At 40.5% G+C, this 22773-nt stretch overlaps 1 protein-coding gene across 1 annotated transcript in view; it reads left to right on the top strand.

Annotated features, from left to right (window-relative positions):
* The window catches only part of MAP3K5 (mitogen-activated protein kinase kinase kinase 5), a 208795-nt gene that overhangs the window by 134407 nt on the left and 51615 nt on the right, over window positions 1-22773 (top strand). The window contains exons 15-16 of the mRNA XM_047734723.1: window positions 15620-15753; window positions 22544-22671. Coding sequence (XP_047590679.1) covers window positions 15620-15753; window positions 22544-22671 — 262 coding nt within the window. The remainder of the gene's footprint in view (window positions 1-15619; window positions 15754-22543; window positions 22672-22773) is intronic.

Here is a 22773-nt window from a genome sequence, read left to right as displayed (position 1 = left end):
TTTTTTTATGCTCCTCTGAGATATTTGCAATTCAGACAAGCAAAATTCAGTGAAAATTCTGAATGGCATGACTGGCCATGGCCTTCCTCTGTGTGCTACACAGAGGACCTGGACCAACCGAAGATTAATGGAATACAGAGAGAAGGTAATAACAGTCACCTGAAATGCTGTTCCTCTCAAGCCCAGTCCTCTGACTTCAGCCTCAGGGACACAGGACACTGCAGACACCTATTCCTGCTTTTTTTGTCGTGATTCCACGGTGATAAAGAGCCTTTCATCTCTGTAAGGATCATGTAGAGTGTCCCAAGAGGGCTAACCCCCATGCTTGACCCTCCTCCAGGAGTGACAGTAGGCCAGCTTTTTCTCTAAGCCCTGCCCAGTGCTGGACTTGAGAAAAAATTCAGAATCCAAAGAATCCTGAAAATGTCATTTAACATTAGTTAAAATGAAACTGAAGAAGCTAGAGCACCAGCCTGTCTGGCCTTCTTATTTATTAGGTCACTTTGATAATGTCATCCCTCATACTAGAATCTTTATAAAAACACTGAAGTTGTAGGGTAGCAGTTGAAGGAGAATTTAAATATAATAACCAAGTGTTAACTCTGTCCAGAGTTAAGTTCTATAATTATCTAGCAGTTCTCTAGCTTTGATGTTCCTAGGTAAGCCTAAGGCTCTTTCATTAAAGTTATAAAAAAATGATAGGACCTAATTTGGGGGGAAAATTTTTTTCCCCCATGCATTAGCTTGTTGCCTATAGGAGGAATAGATAATATTTACTTGTATATGTTTTATATTTTACAACTTTTATTTTCTTATTCACGTGATTTTATTAGGAATTAGATCTCTTGGTTCCTACACCAGTGGTCCTTGATTAGACCTCATTATCTTTGTGTTTTTTTGGTTTAAATTTAGTCACTTGATACACAGCAATGACCAAGGTAAAAGGTAGCAAAGACAATGAAAATGAAATACTTTTATTAGTAAATATAAAATGTTGAAGTGGGTGGACTGGAAAATCCATAAAGTTCTGCTGCAATGTCATAAAATGCTCGCTTTTTTAAACCAGTGAGAGCCATCTTGTGTTTTCTGCCCTTTTCTAAGGAACTAAATCCATCTTACCAAAAATACACAGAGCATAGCCAGGTTGTGGTCACCATATAAGACAACGTGGTCTTCTTAATTGATTAAATTCACAATTTGGACTCTACTCCAGAAACCATTTCAACCATATTCATAGTGTAACACAGGTCTAACAGCCTTAGAATTTGTGATAAATTTTGCCAGCTGATTTTTCTAAAACTCAGTTTCCTATAATGTAAAAAAAAAAAAAAAAAAAAAAAAAAGGTAGGTAGATCACTTTCTAAAGAGCTTCCACAAAGATACAGAACCAAGATCCTTTGATCTGGATACAGTAATAAATGGGGTGGCTGTGTGGGGCTCTTTCTGGTCAGGCAGCCCATCTAGCCCATCTGCAGGCACTGAGAACAGTCACCAACCAAATAAGGAAGGGAATGTTCCGGATTGTCCATAGGAAGAGCCAGAGGGTTTTATAGTTGCTGGGTGGACCTCACAGAAACCAGCTTACACAATATTGCTGATGCATCAAAGTGCTCCTAACTCACCCCTCTCAAGGAAGTACAGGGATTCTATTCTTTTAATGTTAGAAAAACACTCTTCCACTCTGTCCTTTGCATGCTCTCAGAATAACTTAAAATCTTGGACACAGAATGGCTTCTACAGTATTCCCAGTGTACTGTATAGCATATAGAGTGAATTCAAGCATATTTAAAATAAGTATGTTTAAATAAGTTGTGGGTAGTTTTCCATTAAACCCCAAGAAGTGACCTTGCTGGCATTCATGTGTTGGGTGGAGTGTGGGGTGGCAGTGTTCTGTGGGCACAATGGTCATGAACAGAGATTGTGGTGATGTTCTGGGCTGTGAACATGGGGACATCTGTCTTCACTCTCCCTCTCACTGAGTGTCCCTTTGGAGCCAGAGCACCTTGGGGAGATGAGTCACTAAATAGCCTGAACTTACATTTTTGCCTAACTTTTGATAACTTCATGATTACATTTCTTATATATCTTCAACATTCTTAATTTAAAATGATCTTATTGGTGTTCTAAATATTTGATGAAAATGATTTCTTTAGGGGTGCCTGGGTGGCTCAGTGGGTTAAGCCTCTGCCTTCAGCTCAGTTCAGGATCTCAGGGTCCTGGGATCGAGCCCCACCTCGGGCTCTCTGCTCAGCAGGGAGCCTGCTTCCCCCCACTCTCTCTGCCTGCCGCTATGCCTACTTGTGATCTCTGTCTCTTTGTCAAATCAATAAATAAAATCTTAAAAAAAAAAAAAGAAAATTCTTTAATTTCATTACCACAAACTAGACTCAACCATCAGCCCATAAATGACACACACAAAACATAATTCCTCTACTTCCTATTCGTGATAGCGTAAACTTAGAGACCATCTTTACATGGCGATTAAGATTTATATGCAGAATAGTTGCTTTCCTATCATCACCTCAGCTGGAGATAGAACTAAAGTTGTTTCAATGCATGTGTCAATTATTCTGAAGCCTTTGGGAAGCCAGGCCCACAGCAAAATTAAAATGTTGGAAAGGTGAAACGTTGTTTAATGTTGACTTCACTTAGGGTGTTGTCAACATTGGCAAACTTCAATTATCAACATAGTTTTATAAACTACAAATTTGAAGCTAATCCCTAGACTTCTGGATGTTTGACAGACTTCTAATCTGAAGCTCATATTAAGATCTACTTTTCTTTTTTATTTGACTCATAAGGTTTCTTTGAAGCAGTAGAGTTGTGGGAGGGATTCAGCCTCCTTCAGGTCATGGTCTGCCGCCTTCTTCAACTGATCAAGCCTGACTCTACTGAAATTGTTGCGTTGGGGTCAGGAGCCGTGGGCTCTCGTTCTAACTTTGTTAACGGCCAGTTTTATAACTGGACAAAATTCATAGTCTTGGCTCGGCTAAAATGATTGGATTCCTCAAGTGTGAGTGGACCAAGAACACCTTAAATATGCTTTCCTAGCTCAAATTCGTATTATTGGGTTATTTCAAATATAGATCAGTCCCACTTTCAGAGGACTTTCCTCTGACATGGAAAGGCAAGGAATCCATATCTTAAATAATTTAATGGTTCGGTAAAGTTATATTGAAATCATTGAACACTGGATTGCCCTTGAATCTAAGAGTTTGAATACGTATCAGCTGTGGTCCCTATTTTGTTCTCAGCCTTCCATAGTTTCGCTAATACCTTGGGCATCTACCCAGCAGCCGCCTGGGAGAAACCCCTGTTCTTGATGAGAAGCCTCTCATCTTCCTCACACCACAACGTGTCTCCAGCCCAGTTACCTAATCCTCTCTGTCATCCCCCCATCTCAGGTCTTTACCACCTCTCCTGTGGCCTCATCTCTCTCCTGCCATCAGTATGCATCTCTGTAATCATCAGAGAGATCTCTCACATGATTTTATCCTGCGACTCCCCTCATTAAAAACCTTTGATGCTGCTCTCTGTAGAAGGTTTCCCCAGATACAGTGTTCTCGGCCCTCTGGCTGGAACATAGCCTTGCCTTTCCACCTCGTGGGCTGGGATTGCCAGACTCTTCCATTTTGCAGAGGACTAAGCTTTTCTGCCCCTGGGCTTGATCCACAGATGCCCAACTCCACATGCCTTTTCTTCTTTGTCCCACCTGGTGACTGCATCCTCATTTTTTGAGATGCAAGTCAAGTGTCATTTCTCAACACCACGTTTCACTTTCCTCTGCTCTCCTAGTATTTTGGGCCCCCTCCTCTGCCTCAGTTCTTCTCACTGCATTGTAATTTTGTAGCCCATGCCAGACTATGGACATCCCAGGACAGGGCTGTGGCTCTGTTTCCTTTCTAATCACGTAGTCTCACATGGTATGAGGCATCCAAGCAGAAGTAGTTCAATTAGATCAGAAGGCTTGGAAGGGCTTGAAGGTGGTGTGTGATAAAGCTCAAACTGGGGGAGAGGGCTATGGATTGGAAGGGACAGAGTAGGTGCTGTGACACTGTCCTGGAAGTTGTTCAGTATTAAGTCAGTGAAAGAATGAATACCATAATCCAGCTGCATATCATTATTGACTGCAGGCATTATTGACTCATTCTCTTTTCATCTCTTTCTGTTTTTATCTCCTTGGAGGAAAAAATGCCAGACACAAATTACCAAGGTCCTTCTGGCCCTCAATACAAAATATGGTGTGTCTCCCTCCTCGCTCCTCTCCCAAACACGTAGATATACTCCACCTCTCCAAACCTCTGCCTCTCTCTCTTTCACTCCCTCCTGCCATCCCTTTTCCTCTTTATCTCTCTTTCTCATATATTCATGTGTACCTCACTGTTTCATCAAAATGGGCACATGGCTGACCTGAACCTGAAGCAATCATAGTGCCTGGCCCTGTGTACCTGTGTGCACCGTGTACTTTCTAGTGTGCAGAAAGAGAAAGTTGACCCCTTGAGGGGTGAAGTGGAGACAAGCAAGATAAAAGGAACATTTTCCTTTGACATAAACATCTGCAGAATGATGAAATACCTTACCATTTCCTTTTCTGATGATTTGCTTCACACATTAACAGTGAATTATGGTTTAGAATTCATTGAAATCGATTTGGAATCATCAGCACATTGGTTTGTTTGTCTTTAACATCCCATTTCTATTTTTGCACGTATCTGAAGCTCAACGCCCACATTTACTGCACTGAGAAAATATATCCCTTACGGTGCTGTATGATATGAGTACCAATTTGTCACTCATTCTTTCCTTCTGTTGGGAAGGAAAAAAAACAAAACAAAACTTTTTCCTCTATCAACTGTCCAGTGATTGGGGGCCTGCAAATTAACTGACAAAAGACAGATTAACAAGAGAAAAGGCAAGGTTTATTCAGGTATATGTGAGCACTTTAAGTGGCTTCTGATCAGCTTGAGTTACCTTTGCTTATCCTCCTGAGAAAAGTCCTTCATAGGACTTTAAGGAAAAGCATGTGGTGGGAAACTAATGAGGAAAAAGTGGAAGGCACAGAACGTTTTGGCAAGGTTTTGTTTATGTAATATCTCATCTAGGTACGAATGGTCCTAAACCTCCCAGAGAGGGGATTTTGGCAGCTGTATTTTCAGGAGGCTTTGTTTAAGCCAGCCAAAAAGGTTTTAGATAAAGGTTTTTAATGCAGCCGCTATTGATTCACATGTTTTCAGCTTAAACTCATCTTTATACCACACTGAAAGTTATAAATTCACTTCCCTCAATGAATATTTATTCACACCTATTATGTGGTAGTCATTATCCTAGCTGCTGGGGATACAACAGAGAAAAATTTGAGAAAAATCCCTGCCTTCACTGAGCTTACATCCTAGTGAAAGACCAGCAATAAACAACATAAATAAGTAAAATGCATAACATGTTTGATAATGATCAGTGTTAAGGAGAAAAATTAAGTAGGAAAGGGGTCAGAAAGTTACAGTGTAACAGAGCATGCAAGTTTAGACCAATAAGCAGGGGAAGGCTCATTGAGAAGGTGATATTTGAGTAAAGTCTGGAAGAAGAAGAGATCTACCAAACTGGTTATTTGAACCTAAGCATTTTTAGCATTTTATTAATGTTACTAATCGTTATTAATGTTTTTGACATTTACATATTAAGAAGGCAATACAGACTGAAAATTGACGAAGTTATCCTTTGGGTCTTTGAGGTGACCACTCACCTAATATAATTAAGCCCCAGAGGGAAGTGCATGGCTTTTGGAAGTTGGCTGTGTCACTGTAGGTCCCTTGACAGCGCGGGAACTAAATGAATCACCACTTTGTTGTTTGGCCTTGTCAATATTGTCTTCCTACGCTGATTCCCTTTCCAGTACCAGACTTAGATTGTTCTGGGCAGGCAACAATAGAGGGATGATTCTAGAAGTATTCCCATCATTGCTTCGAAATGCAGTTGTTTCCCTTAGCAACAATCTAATTCACTAACTTATTGCTATAGAAATAGAATGCAGAGTATATAAGCAGTGTATTCTTACCTTTTATTTTTTTTTTTTAAACACTCTTTCCTCCACCCCTAATGTTTTCCATGTTTCCAATTTAACACACCTTTTCTTTCCAGGGCCAGCTCTGTTCTACTTTTTTTGACTTCTAGACCAGGCTAGTCTCCTCAAACCTGCCTTTCCAATTTATATGTCTATATGGTCAGAATAGAAAGAAGAAATTTTTAAAATGAAGTAGGAATCACTCCCTGGAATGGTTGTCAGTCACTTTGGTTTTATGAAAAGCCCTTTTGATTTTTACTGTGACTACTTTGTTCAACAGGAATCATCTGCCATACCTAACAAATAATCTTTTAAAAAGAGAAAAGTCTTTTGATGCTTTGGAATCCAGAGGGGAGCTAAAACTGGGGCAGCCTCATGGAGGTTTATATATTCTTCACCACACTGTATAAATATCCGTGTGGCAAAACTCCTTTCAACCAAGAATAAACTGATTCTGATTTTCAATGTTTTGTTTTGGCACCCGGTTTATTTAAAAAAAAAAAAAAAGTGGTTCTCTTCAAGTTTTCTATATCCTGATTAATCATTAAGTAAATAATTACTGAGCATCTGCAAACCAGATACTGCCACGACTAGAGGTAGAGCAATTAAAGATAAATCGTAGCTCTCACAAAGCTCAGAGTCCAGATGGGGATGCAGACTGAGCAAGAGAAGGAAGGGTTACCAAAGCATGAGTAAGGGCAGAAAGCCTTGGAAGCACATCAGACCAGAAAGTAACCCAGCTCTTGAGGGTCAGGGGGCAGTTCAGGAAAGCCTCTTCCAGCTTGGATTTGAAAGACGAGGCAGAATTACCTAGGTAGAAAACACAACCTGTGGAAAGGCACAAAGATCTCAGGAACGTCACTGAGAGATTTTGAAGGAAGTTGTTGAGAGAGAAAGTTGGGCACAGAGGCAGCACAAAGAAGCCAAAGGGCATTTATCCCGTGCTAGGAGTTTGGCTTTGATTATGAAAGTAATGAGAAACCTTTTAGTAAAGCAGAGGCAGTGGTACAGACATGGACAGCTCACTTTGGAGGTTTGGACTTTGGAAAATTCACTGCCATCTTAAAGATCGGGGAACAGCCAACAGGAGAGGAGGGAAAAAGGGAAAGCCAGTTAAGAGTCTGTAGAATTAGTACAGCACAAAAGCATGGAAGGCCTGACTGAAGGCAAATGCAGAGACACCTGATAGCATTTTGGCAATCAATTGGATATGGGGAGAAAGGGAAAGGCAAGAATGGAGTCTCAGATGGGCACCAGCTGTCTCCCAGATATCTGTTTAAATAAGAGAATGAATGTTTCCGTGAATATTCATGACACACTAGAATGCCTTTATCGTAATGGTGTTTGAAAACAAAGTAAGAATATCCCTACAACAATGGTAGTGGTAAGAACACTGAATCAGGAATCATGAGCTGTGTATAAACGACAGCTCTGATTGATTCACTGGAAAAGATATTTCTGATCATTTGTAAATTGAAGCTAATCATAGACCTTCCCTACTATGACACAGGTTTATTGTGACCATCAAATGAGATAGGTTATGGACAGTTTTTTTTTTTCTTTTAAATTATAAGGCATTATAATAATGTAAGGTGTACTAGGTTTCAGTGTGCAGGTTTCTCTACCCTTGATAGGGCACACTAGCAAAGATAAGCACCTTTGGTGATGGTCCCTGCCCTGCCTTCTGCTGACCTGGGTCCTGGCTGGTAGATTTCCAGCATGTGTGGCACAGCACGATGGAAGTTTGGGCCACAGGAATTGGGTGTGGAGTCTTGTGCTCTTTCTGGTGGAATTTTTTGACTATTTTTGCTGCCTCTTTGCTGGAGCCCCATGTTATCTTCTAGTCTGAGGAAATGGCTAAATGATTCCTGCTCCCTATTCCGTCACCCTGAAAACATGACTGATGTTCTGCTCTGGACTAGGACAGTCTTCAGCCTTACATGAGACATCCAGAACAGGAGTATTCTTTTATGGACATTGGGTACGGTGTTGCCAGTGGAAAGGTAAGATGTGTCCCTTCCAGAGCATGGCGTCTGTCCTTAGCTAGAGAAGGGTCCATGATAGGGAGGCCATTGCTCACCCAGTCCCGGCTTGCTATTGGGCATAGTTTTCCCCAGGGGAATACAACTAATTGCCTTCTGTCAGTGCTTGGAAACCTGTTGGAAACAAATAAACTGAAGCTGGTAATGACAAAACCACATTTTCCTCATCTTCCTTGGCTCTGGTCCCTCAAGTCAAGTGTGTGTACCCTGGAGAATTTGCAGAGTGATCTGATTACTACCTTTGTAGGTAATTTGTCCTTTTTTTTAAAAAAAGATTTTATTTATTTGTCAAAGAGAGAGGGAGGGAGAGCGAGCACTGGCAGACAATGGCAGGCAGAGGCAGAGGGAGAAGCAGGCTCCCCGCCAAGCAAGGAGCCCGATGTGGGACTCGATCCCAGGACGCTGGGATCATGACCTGAGCCAAAGGCAGCTGCTTAACCAACTGAGCCACCCAGGCGTCCCTAATTTGTCCTTTTTAATGTCTGCTTCCTTTTTGATCTTCTGTTTTCTTTTCGTTTTGTAATTTCCCTGTACTATGTCTGCGTGTGAATATATTTTTTATTTTTCCTACTTAGGGCTCAGTTTCTGGAAGTTAAGTTTGGTTCTATCTCAGATCTGCCTGGCCTTTTTTAGAATGTCTTATCCTTTTCTCCTGTTTTTTTTTTTTTTTTTTTTTTTTTTATTTCTTGTTTTATATCTTTATGTTAAGTGTACTTATTTTAAAGTTTTTGTGTCATTTACTTTATGAAGTTTAGGAAGACTGATATTTGTCAAATCTGCTAACTCATGGGCAGTAAATTATTTCCTTATATGTTTTAAAATTTGGGGTTGTGAGCTCAATTTCAATGATGTATTATGAGTACAAATCCTTCATAGTCCATCTTAAGGGAGTCTCCCTTTAAAATGTTTTTGCTTTGTTTTTGCTAGCACTCCAGGAATGTCTCAGTCTCAAGACCAATTATGGTATCCTAATAAGTGTAAATTTGAACTAAACCAGCATGAGGATCAGCCTGTGGTTGAAAGTATTCAGAAAGTATTGTTTTTGTCCACCTAGAGCTTAGTTTAAGACAGATGAGCTGTATTTTTGTTTCCCACTGCAGTGGGCAAGTGGGCAAGTGGGCTGACTTTATTCTAATCTACCCTTTCATCAAGTTACAGTCCTTCAAGAACCCTTGATTTCAAGGGCCCAGCTCTTCACCTGGTATAGGCACAAGGCCCTGTTTCATATCCCTTCATGGGCATTAAGACAAAAGTACTAGAAAAGACTATAGCCCAAAGGTCAAATCCAGCCTGCCACTACCCTTAGTAAATGAAGTTTTACTGGAATGCAACCATGCCCATCCGTTTATATATTGACTGAGCTCGTGCTACATGGCAGAGTTGAGAAGTTGCCACAGAGATCATATGGCTCACAAATCTTAAAGTATTCAATATCTGGCTCTTTGGAGACAGCATTTGCCAACCCCTGCCCAAGATTAATGAGACTGAAAGCCCAGCCTTCATCCCCACACCTTGGGCTGCAGGAACATCAGTTATGATTACTCTCAAGTGGTCCACTTTCTCTTTATTTCTAGATCCTGGCAGCCTTTACTTTTTTGTAAGCCCTGCTGGGCATTTAAAAGTGTGTCTATTTGGGGGTGTCTGGGTACCTCAGTTGGTCAAGTGTCCAACTCTTGATTTTAGCTCAGGTCATGATCTCAGGCTCCTGAGATCAAGCCCTGAGTCAGGCTTCACACTAAGCATGGAGCCTGCTTAAGATTCTCTCTCTCCCACTCCCCGTGCCCTTCCCTTGCCGCTTGAGTGCTGGCTGTCTCTCTCAATCCCTCTAAAAAAAAAAAAGAAAAAGTGTGTCTGTTTTATTTTACGGAGGGGTTTTTAGCAGGAAGTCTTCTAAATACCAAGTCTGCCATATTGCCAGTACCAGAACCCACTTTCTGTTTTCGTGGATAATATAGATTGCTGTGTGCATAAGATGGTATGTATGATCTTAATGGCAACCACAAATCAAAAACCTGCCTGGATACACAAACAATATAGAGAAAGGAACCCAAGCATATTGCTAAAGGAGGCTATCAAACCACAGGGGAAGAGTACAAAAGAAGAAAGGGACAGAGAACTACAAAAACAACCATAAAACAAGTAACAAAATGGCAGTAATTACATAGCTCAAAAATTACTTTGAATATAAATGGACTAAATGCTCCAAGCAAAAGACATAGGGTGACTGTATAAAAAAGCAAGACCCGTCTACGTGCTGCTTACCAGAGATTCGCTTCAGACCTAAAGACACCTGCAGATTGAAAATGAGGGGATAGAAAAACACATTTACTATGCAAATTGAACCAAAGAGAAACCTGGGATAGCAATATTTATATTGAACAAAAGAGACTAAAATAAAGACTAAGGAGACAAAAAAAGGGTACTACATAATAGTAAAGGCAGCAGTCCAACAAGAGCTTGTAAAATTGCATATATATTATGAACCCAATATGAATCCAATACTGGAGCACCTAAATACATAAAGCAGCTAATAACAGACGTAAAGGAAGAAATTGATACAATAATAGTAGGGAACTTTAATCCCCCACTTACTTCACTGGATAGATCATCAAGACAGAAGATCAACAAGGACACAGTGGCTTTGCATGAGACATCCGACCAAATGAACCTAACATATATTTAGAACATCCCATCGCAAAAACGTGGAATACTTATTTTTTGAAGTGCATATAGAACATTCTCCAGAATAGATCACATTAAGCCACAAAACAAGTCTCAATCAATTCAAAAAGATTGAAATCATATCATGCATCTTTTCTGACCACAATGGGGTGAAGCTAGAAATCAATCACATGAAAAATTCTGGAAAGAACACAAGTATATGGAAGCTAAATAACATGCCACTGAACAATAAGGGATCAATCAAGAAATTGAAGAGACTGCTGGGGAGTGGTGGGGGAAGGATAGGGTGGCTGGGTTATGGACATTGGGGAGGGTGTGTGCTATGGTGAGTGCTGTGAAGTGTGTAAACCTGGAGATTCACAGACCTGTACCGCTGGGCCTAATAATACATGACATGTTAATAAAAAAATTTTTTAAAGAATTGGAGAGACGATTTAAAAATGCATGGAGACAAATGAAAATGAAAATACAACAGTCCAAAATCTTTGGGATGCAGCAAAAGGTGTTCTGGGAGGGAAGATTGTAGCAATCCAGGCCTACCTCAAGAAGCAAGAATATCTCAAATAAACAACCTACCCTTATACTTAAAAGAACTAGAAAAAATAAATCAAGCCCAACACCAGTAGAAAGAGGAAATAATAAATATTAGAACAGAAATAAATGAAATGGAGACTAAAAAAAAAGATAGGAAAAATCAGTGAAACCAGGAGCTGATTCTTTGAAAAGATCAACAAAATTGATAAATTTTTAGCAAGACTCATTAAAGAAAGAAAGGAAGAAAGAGAAAAGAAAAGGGGAAAAAAGAACAAAGAAAGAGGAGTAGAATAAATCAGAAATGAAGGAGGAGAAATAACTGATACCACAGAACTACAAAAGATTATAAGAGAATATTATGAACAACTATATGCCAACAAATTGGACAACCTCGGAAAAAATGAGTAAGTTCCTAGAAACAGAAAACCTTTCAAAACTAAATCAGGAAGAAATAGGAAATTTAAACAGACCAATTACTAGCAATGAAATTGAGTCAGTAATCAAAAAGTCTCAAAAAAATTTGAAAAGCCCACCACCAAATCATTTCACAGGTGAATTCTGCCAAGCATTAAAGAGAAGGTATTACCTATTCTTCTCAAATTATTGTCCAAAAAAGGGGGGGTTGGGGAGGGGAAGGAAAGTTTCCAATTCATTCTATGAGGTAAGCATTACCCTGATACCAAAACCAGATAAAGACACTTGAAAGAAAGAGGGAAGAAAGGAAGGAAAGAAGGAAGGGGAGAGGAGAGGTGGAGAGGGAAGGGATGAAGGAAGGGAGGGAGGGAACGGAACTTCATGCAAATATCTGATGAACATAGATGCAACAATCCTCAATAAAACATTAGCAAGGAGCACCTAGGTGGCTCAGTTGGTTAAGCAGCTGCCTTCGGCTCAGGTCATGATCCCAGGTTCCTGGGATAGAGCCATGCATCAGGCTTCCTGCTCGACCGGAAGCCTGCTGCTCTCTCTCCCACTCCCCCTGCTTGTGTTCCCTCTCTTGCTGTCTCTTTCTGTCAAATAAATAAATAAAATCTTTAAAAAAAATTTTTTTTAATTTTTTAATGCAACTCAAACCCTTCTGTGAGTTAAATCCAGCAATGGACTGCCTGCTTTGCGCTACAGAAAAATGTAGGCAGTAGAAAGAGCTCATCTCCTGTTGTGTGTAGTTTTACACTGGGTTTCTGCAGAGACATGGGCTTGACCTGGTAGTTCCAGTCTGACACCAAAAATCGGTCTTTTTGGATTACTCCTGCACATCCCAGCAGGTCTCTGCCAAATACTCTCTAAACCCCTTTTATTTTGATCAGTTTTCCATATTAGACTGAGACGCTTGACAGCTTGGGGTTTAGGTCTGTAGATATTTCCTTTTACATCAAAGATTAAAATTTTCCTCCTATTTTTCATTTTTTTAAAATTACATTTTAGTTAACATATAGGGCAATATTGGTTTCAGGAGTAGAATTCAGTGGTTCATCACTTAAATACAACACCCAGTGTCCATCACAAGTGCCCTCTTTAATACCCATCACCCATATAGCCCATCCCCCACTCACCTCCCTCCATCAACCCTCCATTTGTTCTCCATCGTTAAGAGTCTCTTATGGTTTGTTTCCCTCTCTTCCCCCCTACCCCTTTCCCATATGTTCATCTGTTTTCTTTCTTAAATTACACATCTGAATGAGATCATATGTATTTGTCTTTCACTGACTGGCTTATTTTACTTAGCATAGTATAATCTAGCTTCATCCACATCATTGAAAATGGCAAGATTTCGTTTATGATGGCTGAGTAATATTCCATATGCGCACACACGTACCACATCTTCTTTACCCATTAAATAGTCAGTGGACATTTGGGCTCTCTCCATAGTTTGGCTATTATTGATAATGCTGCTATAAACATCAGGGTGCGTATACACCTTTGAATCTTTTTTTGTGTATCCTTTGGGCAAATACCTGTAGTGCAATTGCTGGATCATAGGGTAGTTCTGTTTTTGACTTCTGAGGACCCTCCATATTGTTCTCCAGAGTGGCTACATGAGTTTACATTCCCACCAATAGTGCAAGAGTATTCCCCTTTCTTTGCACCCTTGCCAATACCTGTTGTTTCTTACGTTGTTAATTTTAGCCGTTCTAACAAGTGTGAAGTGTTATCTCATTGTAGTTTTGATTTGCATTTCCCTGATGATGAGTGATGTTGAGCATCTTTTCACATGTCTGTTAGCCATCTGGATGTCTTCTTTGAAAAAGTGTCTATTCATGTCTTCTGCCCATTTTTTAACTGGATTATTTGTTTTTTTGGGTTGAGTTGTGTAAGTTCTTTATATATTTTAGATACGAATCCTTTATCAGATATTTCATTTGCAAATATCTTCTCTTATTCTGTAGACTGCCATTTAGTTTTGTTGATTGTTTTCTTCACTATACAGAAGGTTTTTATCTTTTTATTATTATTATTATTATTATTATTATTTGACACAGAGAGAGAGAGATCACAAGTAGGCAGAGAGGCAGGCAGAGAGAGAGGGGGAAGCAGGCTCCCTGCTAAGCAGAGAGCCCAATGTGGGGCTCAATCTCAGGACCCTGAGTTCGTGACCTGAGCCAAAGGCAGAGGCTTAACCCACTGAGCCACCCAGGCACCCACAAAAGCTTTTTATCTTGAGGAAGTCCCAGTAGTTCATTTTTGCTTTTGTTTCCCTTGCCTCCTAGCAATGTGTCTAGAAAGAAGTTACTCTGGCCTGTCAAAGAGGTTTCTCATGTTCTTCTCTATGATTTTAATAGTTTCCTGTTTCACGTTTAGGTCTTTCATTTATTTTGAATTTATTTTTGTGTATGATGTTAGAAAGTGGTCCAGTTTCATTCTTCTGCATGTGGCTGTCCATTTTTCTTATCACCATTTGTTGAAGAGACTTTTTTCCACTGGATGTTCTTTCCTGCTCTGTTGCAGATCAGTTGACCATATAGTTGTGGGTCCATTCCTGGGTTCTCTGTTCTGTTCCACTGAGCTATGTGTCTGTTTTTGTGCCAGTACCATACTGTCTTCATGACTACAGCTTTCTTTTTTTTTTTTAAAGATTTTTTTTTAATTTATTTATTTGAGAGAGAGACAGTGAGAGAGAGCATGAGTGAGGAGAAGGTCAGAGAGAGAAGCAGACTCCCCATGGAGCGGGGAGCCCGATGCGGGACTCGATCCCGGGACTCCCAGGATCATGACCTGAACCGAAGGCAGTCGTCCAACCAACTGAGCCACCCAGGCGTCCCATGACTACAGCTTTCTTATATAGCTTAAAACCTGGAATTGTAATGCCTCCGGTATTGTTCTAAGAGAGAAGTGTGTTGCAATACAGGTCTACCTCAAGAAGCAAGAAAATCTCAAATATATAACCTAACCTTATACTGAAAGGAGCCAGAAAAGGCACAGCAGGGGCGCCTGGGTGGCTCAGTGGGTTAAAACCTCTGCCTTCGGCTCAGGTCATGATCCCAGGGTGCTGGGATCAAGCCCCGCATCTGGTTCTCTGCTCAGCAGGGAGTCTGCTTCTTCCTTTCTCTCTCTGCCTGCCTCTCTGACTACTTGTGATCTCTGTCTGTCAAATAAATAAATAAAATCTTTAAAAAAAAAAGAAAGAAAAGAAAAGGCATAGCAAATAAAGCCTAAAGCCACCAGAAAAAGGGAAATAATAAAGATTAGAGAAGAAATAATGATATAGAAACAAAAAACACATGAGTGGGTTAATGAAACTGGTATCATTTTCAAAATGTATTTTGGTCTTGGGAATTGAGGGTGAAGGGAAAATAATCCTTATTTTATCATTGTCAAAGCAGAAGACCTCAAAAATTTTCTTCTTGCCCAAAACATTTTTTTTCAGTGGCTTTATTCTCTTGGCAGAGTATGAAATACTTGGACAGTATCAAAAGCTGAAAAATAAAAGAAAGATCAATTAGCTGTTACAGATCTTGATAGACATTATTGCTAATCATACTCATCGCCTGGATCTATGAAAAACAGGAGTTAGTGGATAAAAGAATCCAAGTGGGCTTTGGAGGAAGCACTTTTCTGGATTTGAATACATAGTTCCTACTGTGTTTGTAGCGACTGTGAGAATGTGAATACACGCTCTGCTCTGTGTTGAGACAGTCCAGTGTTTGGCTCTCGGAGCTGCAGCTCAGAGCTTCATCTTGTTTTGCTTGTTAAAGCCATTTGATAAAATAAGGGAAAATGCTCTTGGAAAGGGTTGATGTTTAAAATGTGGAATGCAGCTCACGTTTTAACTTCTGTTCCCCCCATTTTTTTTTTTTTTTGGAAGTATGACTATGAATATGACGAGAATGGTGACAGAGTCGTTTTAGGGAAAGGCACTTACGGGATCGTCTACGCAGGCCGAGACCTGAGCAACCAAGTCAGAATCGCTATAAAGGAAATCCCAGAGAGAGACAGCAGGTACAGTAACTGTGGCTAATAAATGCGGGTTTTCAAAGTACTTTGTATTGTTTATAGAATTTTACACAATGTTTTGGTGATATTTTAATTAATGAAACTCTGTCTGAAAACTCCAATGTCTTAATCAGCCCCCTCTGAGGTTTAGCTGCTGCATCAGTCAGTGACTTAAGCACAGCCCTCTGGTGTCACCTCTCAGAGGTGACAAGGACAGGACTTCTAAAGAGTAGAAAAGACAATGGCCTGGGCGTGTTGGGCTCAGATGTGTCAAAGAATGGTTGATGTATTAGATGGATAGATGGGGAGTAAGCAGGATCAGAAATGGTTTGAACCACAGGTTCCAGTGTCCAATTTTGCACCTAAGGAGCTTGGAAGTCATGCCTCCATCTTAACAAGTGGAAAACTGACCAAACTAAGACCAAACTAAAAATTTTGGAATCCACTGGAGAAGGGAGGTCACAGGACAAGCCACTGCCCCCAAGCTTGGAGAAACAGTCATGGGAGGTGGGGGACACTTTTGTGAGTTTTGCCTCCAGAAGCCCTACCAGACCCTCACAGTGATATTGGAGAAAAATTCCCTCATGCTTCCAGCAGGGGAGAAGGGGGAGAGGAACCATTTTGAAATATGCCACAGCTCTGTTCTTCCTAACAAGGTCTGACCTCAAAGAAGCTATTTTTACCAGGCCCTAACCTATGAGAGTGTTATCAGAGCCTAACCAGCTGGGGGGAAAGGAAATACCCAACTCTTGCCCACTGTAGCCATCCTGTCCTAGCTGAGGGCAGCAGGGGACAGGGGAGAAGGGAGACTGTAAAGCATATATGAGGCTCCCAGCCCAGTGGCACAGGCTCCTGAAGAGGCTGAGACCTAAGCATAAGACTATAGAATGCTTCCCCTCCAGGGGTTCCTTTTGCCTAATACATCATGCCTGAGTTTCAACAAAAATTACAAAGCATACCAAAAGACAAAAACACAGTTTGGTTTGGTTTTTTTATTTTATTTATTTATTTTTTATTTGACAGAGAGGTAGAAGATCACACGTAGTCAGAAAGGCAGGGGATGGGGGAAGCAGGCTCCCTGCTGAGATCATGACCTGAGCCAAAGGCAGAGACTTAACCCTCTGAGCCACCCAGGTGCCCCCACAGTTTGAAGAGACAGAGCAAGCATCAGAACCAGACTCAGATATGGCAGGGATGTTGGAATAATCAGACCAGGAATTTAAAAACAACTTTAATATGCTGCAGGGTAAAGTAGACGGTGTACAGAAACCGAGGGAGTGTGAGCTGAGATGGAAATCCTAAGTAAGGATCAAAGAAGTGCTAGAGATCAAAATCACTAACAAATGAAGAAGGCCTTTGCTGGGCTGGACACGGTTCCTTTTCTGATCTCAAGGATATGTCCTCAGGAAGTTCCACAACTGGGGTGCCTCAGTGACTCAGTTGGTTAAGCATCTCAATTTCGGCTCAGGTCGTGATATCAGGGTTGTGATATAGAGTCCCACGTCAGGCTTCACACTCAGCAGGGAGTCTGCTTAAGATTCTCTCCCTCTTCCTCTCCTTCTGCTCCTCTCCCACTCTCTGTCAAATAAATAAATCTTTTAAAAAGGAAGGAAGGGAGGGGAGGAAGGAAGGGAGGAAAAGAAAGCGAGAGAGAAAGAAAGAGAAAGAAAGAGAAAGAAAGAAAAAGAAAAAAGAACTTCTAAAACTGAAAAATAAGAAGACTGGAAAGAACAAAACAGTATATCCAATGCCTAGGGCAATAGCAGAAGAAAAAGAAGGAGAAAAGAACAGAACTATTTGAAGAAATGGTGTGACCCACACATAGTTTGGCTGTGTAGAAAATGGCAGGGTTTTTAGGAACAAGAAAGTTGTTGAGGGCATGGAACAGCTCTGCTCACAGAATTTTCTGTTGATCCCTGCTCTGGTCCTCTGTTCTGTGGTTTATTTCTCTAACCAGTAATTCTCTGTTGTCTCAGTCTCATGATTCCTGTTGCCCTGTGGCTTCCCTCCCATCTTCTCTCCATAAGATAGAGCTCCTCCAATCAACTACATGCATTCTTTATTGGTTGTGTATTCAAACTCTGAAAGAGAGAAGACTGGATTGAGTCCATTGTTACTATCGGCCTCTCTGGGCCAGACTTTAATGCCGGGCTACATCATGGCTTTGAGGATATATCCATAGGATCTTCCAGAACTGGGGCATCTAGGTGACTCAGTTGTTTAAGCATCTGGTTCTCAATTTCAGCCCAGGTCATGATCTCAGGGTCATAAGATCAAGTCCACTCAAGTCCATTGTTTCTGGCCATGGTGACTGGGTTACATGACCAACTTTCTTCAGAAGCTCTCTGGGTCTACCCATCCTCTCCACTTATAAGTTTACAGAGTAACGTGGCCAAAACAGAACTATACATTTTTACCCCCAGATGTACTCACCTGAAGTATTCCCTGCCTCAGTGAAGGTTATCCTGTCCATCAGCTGCTCAGGCCAAAACCTAGGATTCCTTTAGATCCCTCTCCTTCCCTCGATGTCTCCTCCATCAGTAAGTCGTACTGTGGGCTTCTGTAACATCCTCAGTCTCCCCACTCTTACCCGTCGCCACAGCTACAAGTCCAGTCTAAGCCTTCAGGTCCTTCACATGGGATCCTTACTGAAGCCTTCTTTTAAGGAGTCTCTGCCTTCACTCTTCCTTTCCCCGTACTCAGGCCTTCCTCAGAGAAGCCACAGACATCTCTCTGAAGTGAAAATCACATCATGTCACTGCTGCTTAAAACCCTTCTGTGGATCCTTATTGTAACCAGCATGAAATCACCAACCCTTAGCATAGACCTTGGCTTCCCTTGGTGGCCCCCACTTCCTCCCCGGCAGCCATGCCGACCCCAGGTACACAGGGGCTCATTCCAGAGGACTCAGCAGCATTGCCTCATTTCCTTCAGTTCTCAATTCAGACTTTAAACCAGCAGACAGGCCTTCCTTACCTCCCCCAAGCTGAAAAACACATCCTCCCAAAGCAGCCAGTGTCCCAGGTCCCAGCTCTTTTTGCCTTTCCATCCTTAGTGCATGACTTTCCTCTGTGGCCGCTTTGCCTCCAGCCTCTATATTAGCATTCGAGGTAGGAAGATGAAAAAAGACAACTTTCCCAGAAATGTCCAGCATACTTTCACCTCTGTTCCATTCACCGAAAGTGATCACCCTGACTCCCAATAGCATTTTTAGCTGACCCTACAAAAAAATCCTACAAATGGAAGGACAGATGTGGGTAGGCAAACAGCTGTTGCTGTGTGCCCCACGTATGGTTTTCATTTTATTTTCTGTGATACTGTTGCAGAGTTTCCTCTTGGTTAATCCATGAGACATATTTATGAATTCCCTCTTATGAAATGATGATAGAAATTATTAATGAAATACCTAGGGTAATATATACAAATTTGTCATCTTAAAAATGTTAAATATTCCTATAGGTCCTTTTATTATTATTATTAATATATGATGTATTATTTGCCCCGGGGTACAGGTCTGTGAATCATCAGTCTTACACAATTCACAGCACTCACCATAGCACACACCCTCCCCAGTGTCATTAACCCAGCCACCTTATCCCTAACCCCTCTCACCCCCCAGCAGTCCTGAGTTTGTTTCCTGAGATTAAGAGTCTCTTATGGTTTGTCCTCCTCCTGATCCCATCTTGTTTCATTTTTTCCCTCCCTACCCACCACGACCCCCCTACCCTGCCTCTCAAATTCTTCATATCAGAGAGATCATATGATAATTGTTTCTCTGATTGACTTACTTCACTCAGCATAATACCCTCTAGTTCCATTCATATCTTTCAGTAACATATATACAGATTTTGAAACAATATAAAATTTAACGGGCTTTTCACTATCCAATGACTGCAGCAAACCGACCAACCTTTAGCAACAGCCCTTCCCCTCCCACCAGCAGATGAATTTAAGTAGGTAGTTGGAAGCAAACCACTTTTAGAATCCCTTTTGTAACTTAAGTTTATTCAGCTGCCATTGAGCATTCACAAGGCACACCGACACCAACAAAGGTCCTGTTTGGTAGCGATGCATTTGGCAGAACATTGGTTGTTTGAAAACCCTCGAATGACGAGTGCTTCTCTTGAACAGCTGGAGCCTGGCATCTCCTTATTACCTGTAGAAGCAAAAGTGACGTCTCTCGTGTTATTGTGAGAGACAACACACAAAGTTGTTTCCATCTATATGCCCTGGAGGGGTTTTCACATTGCATGCAAAAATATAGCAGTTAGAAAGGACAATTGCTAAGGTAATAGGATGCATGTAAATAATGTATGATCCAGCATCTACCACGCATGGCCATCTGGAATGAACGATCATAGCAACAAAAACAGTTGCTTCTTTGTTTCCTTCACACTTTAAAAGCACTTTGTTAGAGAATTGGAGGAGTTGTAGGAGAGAAGGGGTGGTGGGTTCCTAATCTGTGCCAACTAGTGGTTAAGTTTAGGTTGGCTTCCTCTTCCAACACTCTACACACAGCTGAACTATTTACTTAGATCAGTTATTCTCTACCCTGCTGTATATTAGAGCCAGCTGGGGCACTTTAAGAATTACTGATGCTCAGGCCTTATCCCCAGAAATTCTGGAGTTGATCGTAGGCATTGGTTATTTTTACAAAACCCTTTCAGGAGGTGAGATGTCCAGCCAAGGCTGGGAACCACTGGTGTGGATCAACGTAGTGGGGATTTGACTCAGAACGTGCTCTGGAAATACGTATGGGTTAATAATTTTTCAAAGCTATATATATATAAGTAACTCTGATTATCTGTACCATTTCTTCTTTCCACTGTCACGGCTAGTAGAGAAGAAATAAGATTTCTTATAACTCCCATAGATACACATTGCTGATTGACATGAACAGATTAGCATTTCATGCTTATTCGGTGCTTGACTCTTACCCTTTCACTTAGTGAGACTTTCTGAGTGTTACTAATCAATTTTATATTGGAGAAGGGTTCTTATTCTTGGCTAGGTTGAATCCAGACTATTATTGTAACTTTTAAGCTATCCTTTGGTTACATAATGAGGGAGGGAGGCAGGAGAGTGACATATTTCCTTTTCCAGGATCTTATATTTAAACATTCATAATTGATTTTCAGTAGAGGCTCAGGAGGTGAGAACCCTTTGGCTTATCATAAACTGAATTAATCACTTGCTTTGGATTTTTAGTCATTTTTAATGCCCTAAATCTATAGAACAGACCCAATATTGCTACTAATTTATCTCATGCATATCGAGAGCAATCTTACTGCTGAGTGTTTTCTTATTAACTAGTGTTTTAAACTGTTTTAAACACCATGGAAGAAGTAACTTGCAAATGTCCTGAGAATCACAATCTAAGTATCTTATTGGTAACACTACATATCTGTGTTTCTCAAGTTGTCTCAGTTACCAAATGGAGTTGTCTCTAACTGATAACCTGTTGAGGGGTTCAGGTTAATACCTACTTTATAGTTCCTAGAGCAGTTCTACAGAAAAATAAAATGAGCCAAAGATTTAAAATACAAGTTAATTTTTTTGTGGTTGTTGGAAGCATTCTGAGTAATATTTTACAGATTACAAAAGTTTGCTTAAAGGGATTTGGGTTTTTGTAACTTCCTAATTGCTTTAGCTTTATAGTTTATCCTGAAAAACTTCATGACAATAGCATTATTCCATACCAGTCAATTCTAGTATTTGTTATTCAAAAAAAAAAAAAGCCATTCTGTTTTTATGTATTTACCATCATAAGATCTAAGCATTTCTTGTGTGTAGCAGCAAAGGAAATAATGAGGCATCAGGTTTGTAGTTTATGGGCTGGTGGTTAGTGCCTTTCATACCTGTAACCTCCATTGTACAACAGAAAAAAAATTAGAGAATAGCTTTGGGTCTCCAACACGCTACCATATAATAATCATACTAATATAAGTATATAATATTAATCTTCAAGAGTGATAAAAATCTAGAAGCTTTAGAGTACTTCAGATAATCATCAAAAGGGTTGTTCTGTCTGTTCCAGAAATATAAAACACTTTCACTGTATAATCTAATAAAGCAATGTACATCAAGTAAGTGATTTTGAAAGAAACCAGATGGTTTAATGCTGGTCTTTCAGTGTGGAGGCCTGGATAGGATGGGGTAAAAAAAAAAATCATGATGTATTAGAACTGATGGACCCAGTAAGATGAGGATTTGCCGGGAGCTCAAAGAGACTTGATATAAATGGTTTTATGTTTCCTACAGAAAAGTTGCGGGGCCTTTTGGTAAGTTCTGGAATGAAAATGAAAGTGATTTGTAATTTTTATCTCCCAGGGCAAGAGTCTCCTGGAATAGTAGAGTTATGTTACGAGGCCACTGAAATAAAAAGTCATGTTAATGTAGACAGTGAGCTATGTGGGTGCATTCAGTTTTCCTGGACTAATATCTTAGCTCTGTCATTTACTAGCTTTAAGATCTTGGACAGGTTAGTTATCGTCCTGGTCAATCAATTCCTCATCTATAAAATGGACACCTTAAAAGTACCTTCTCCTGGGGTTGTCATGAGAAATGAGTTAGTGTATACAAGAGGCTCAGATCAATGCCTGACACATTTCTCTTCAGGCCCTACCTACCACTGCTTCAACTTCACAGAATTTATGTTAGAGAAATAAACACTTTAGATAGTCATATTTTATTTTTTGTATGGACATCTAGCTGATGTTTTCAATTTGTATTGCTTACATCTATACACTAAAATCTGGCTACACGATTAGCTCATCAACACTGGCATGTCTTTTAGATACTCCCAGCCCCTGCATGAAGAAATAGCATTGCATAAGCATCTGAAGCACAAAAATATTGTCCAGTATCTGGGCTCTTTCAGTGAGAATGGCTTTATCAAAATCTTCATGGAGCAGGTCCCAGGAGGTAAGAGAGGTTTTTCTTTCTTTAAAAAGTATAAACTTTTATGGGCTAAAAGAGTAGCACTACTGAATGGAATTTACCAGTTTACAGGTCTTAATTTGTCTA

The sequence above is a fragment of the Lutra lutra genome, chromosome 6 (genome assembly GCF_902655055.1).
Source record: "Lutra lutra chromosome 6, mLutLut1.2, whole genome shotgun sequence".
Taxonomy (NCBI): Eukaryota; Metazoa; Chordata; class Mammalia; order Carnivora; family Mustelidae; genus Lutra; species Lutra lutra.
The sequence above is the reverse complement of the archived record's forward strand: the minus strand, read 5'-3'. Positions and strand labels throughout refer to the sequence as shown.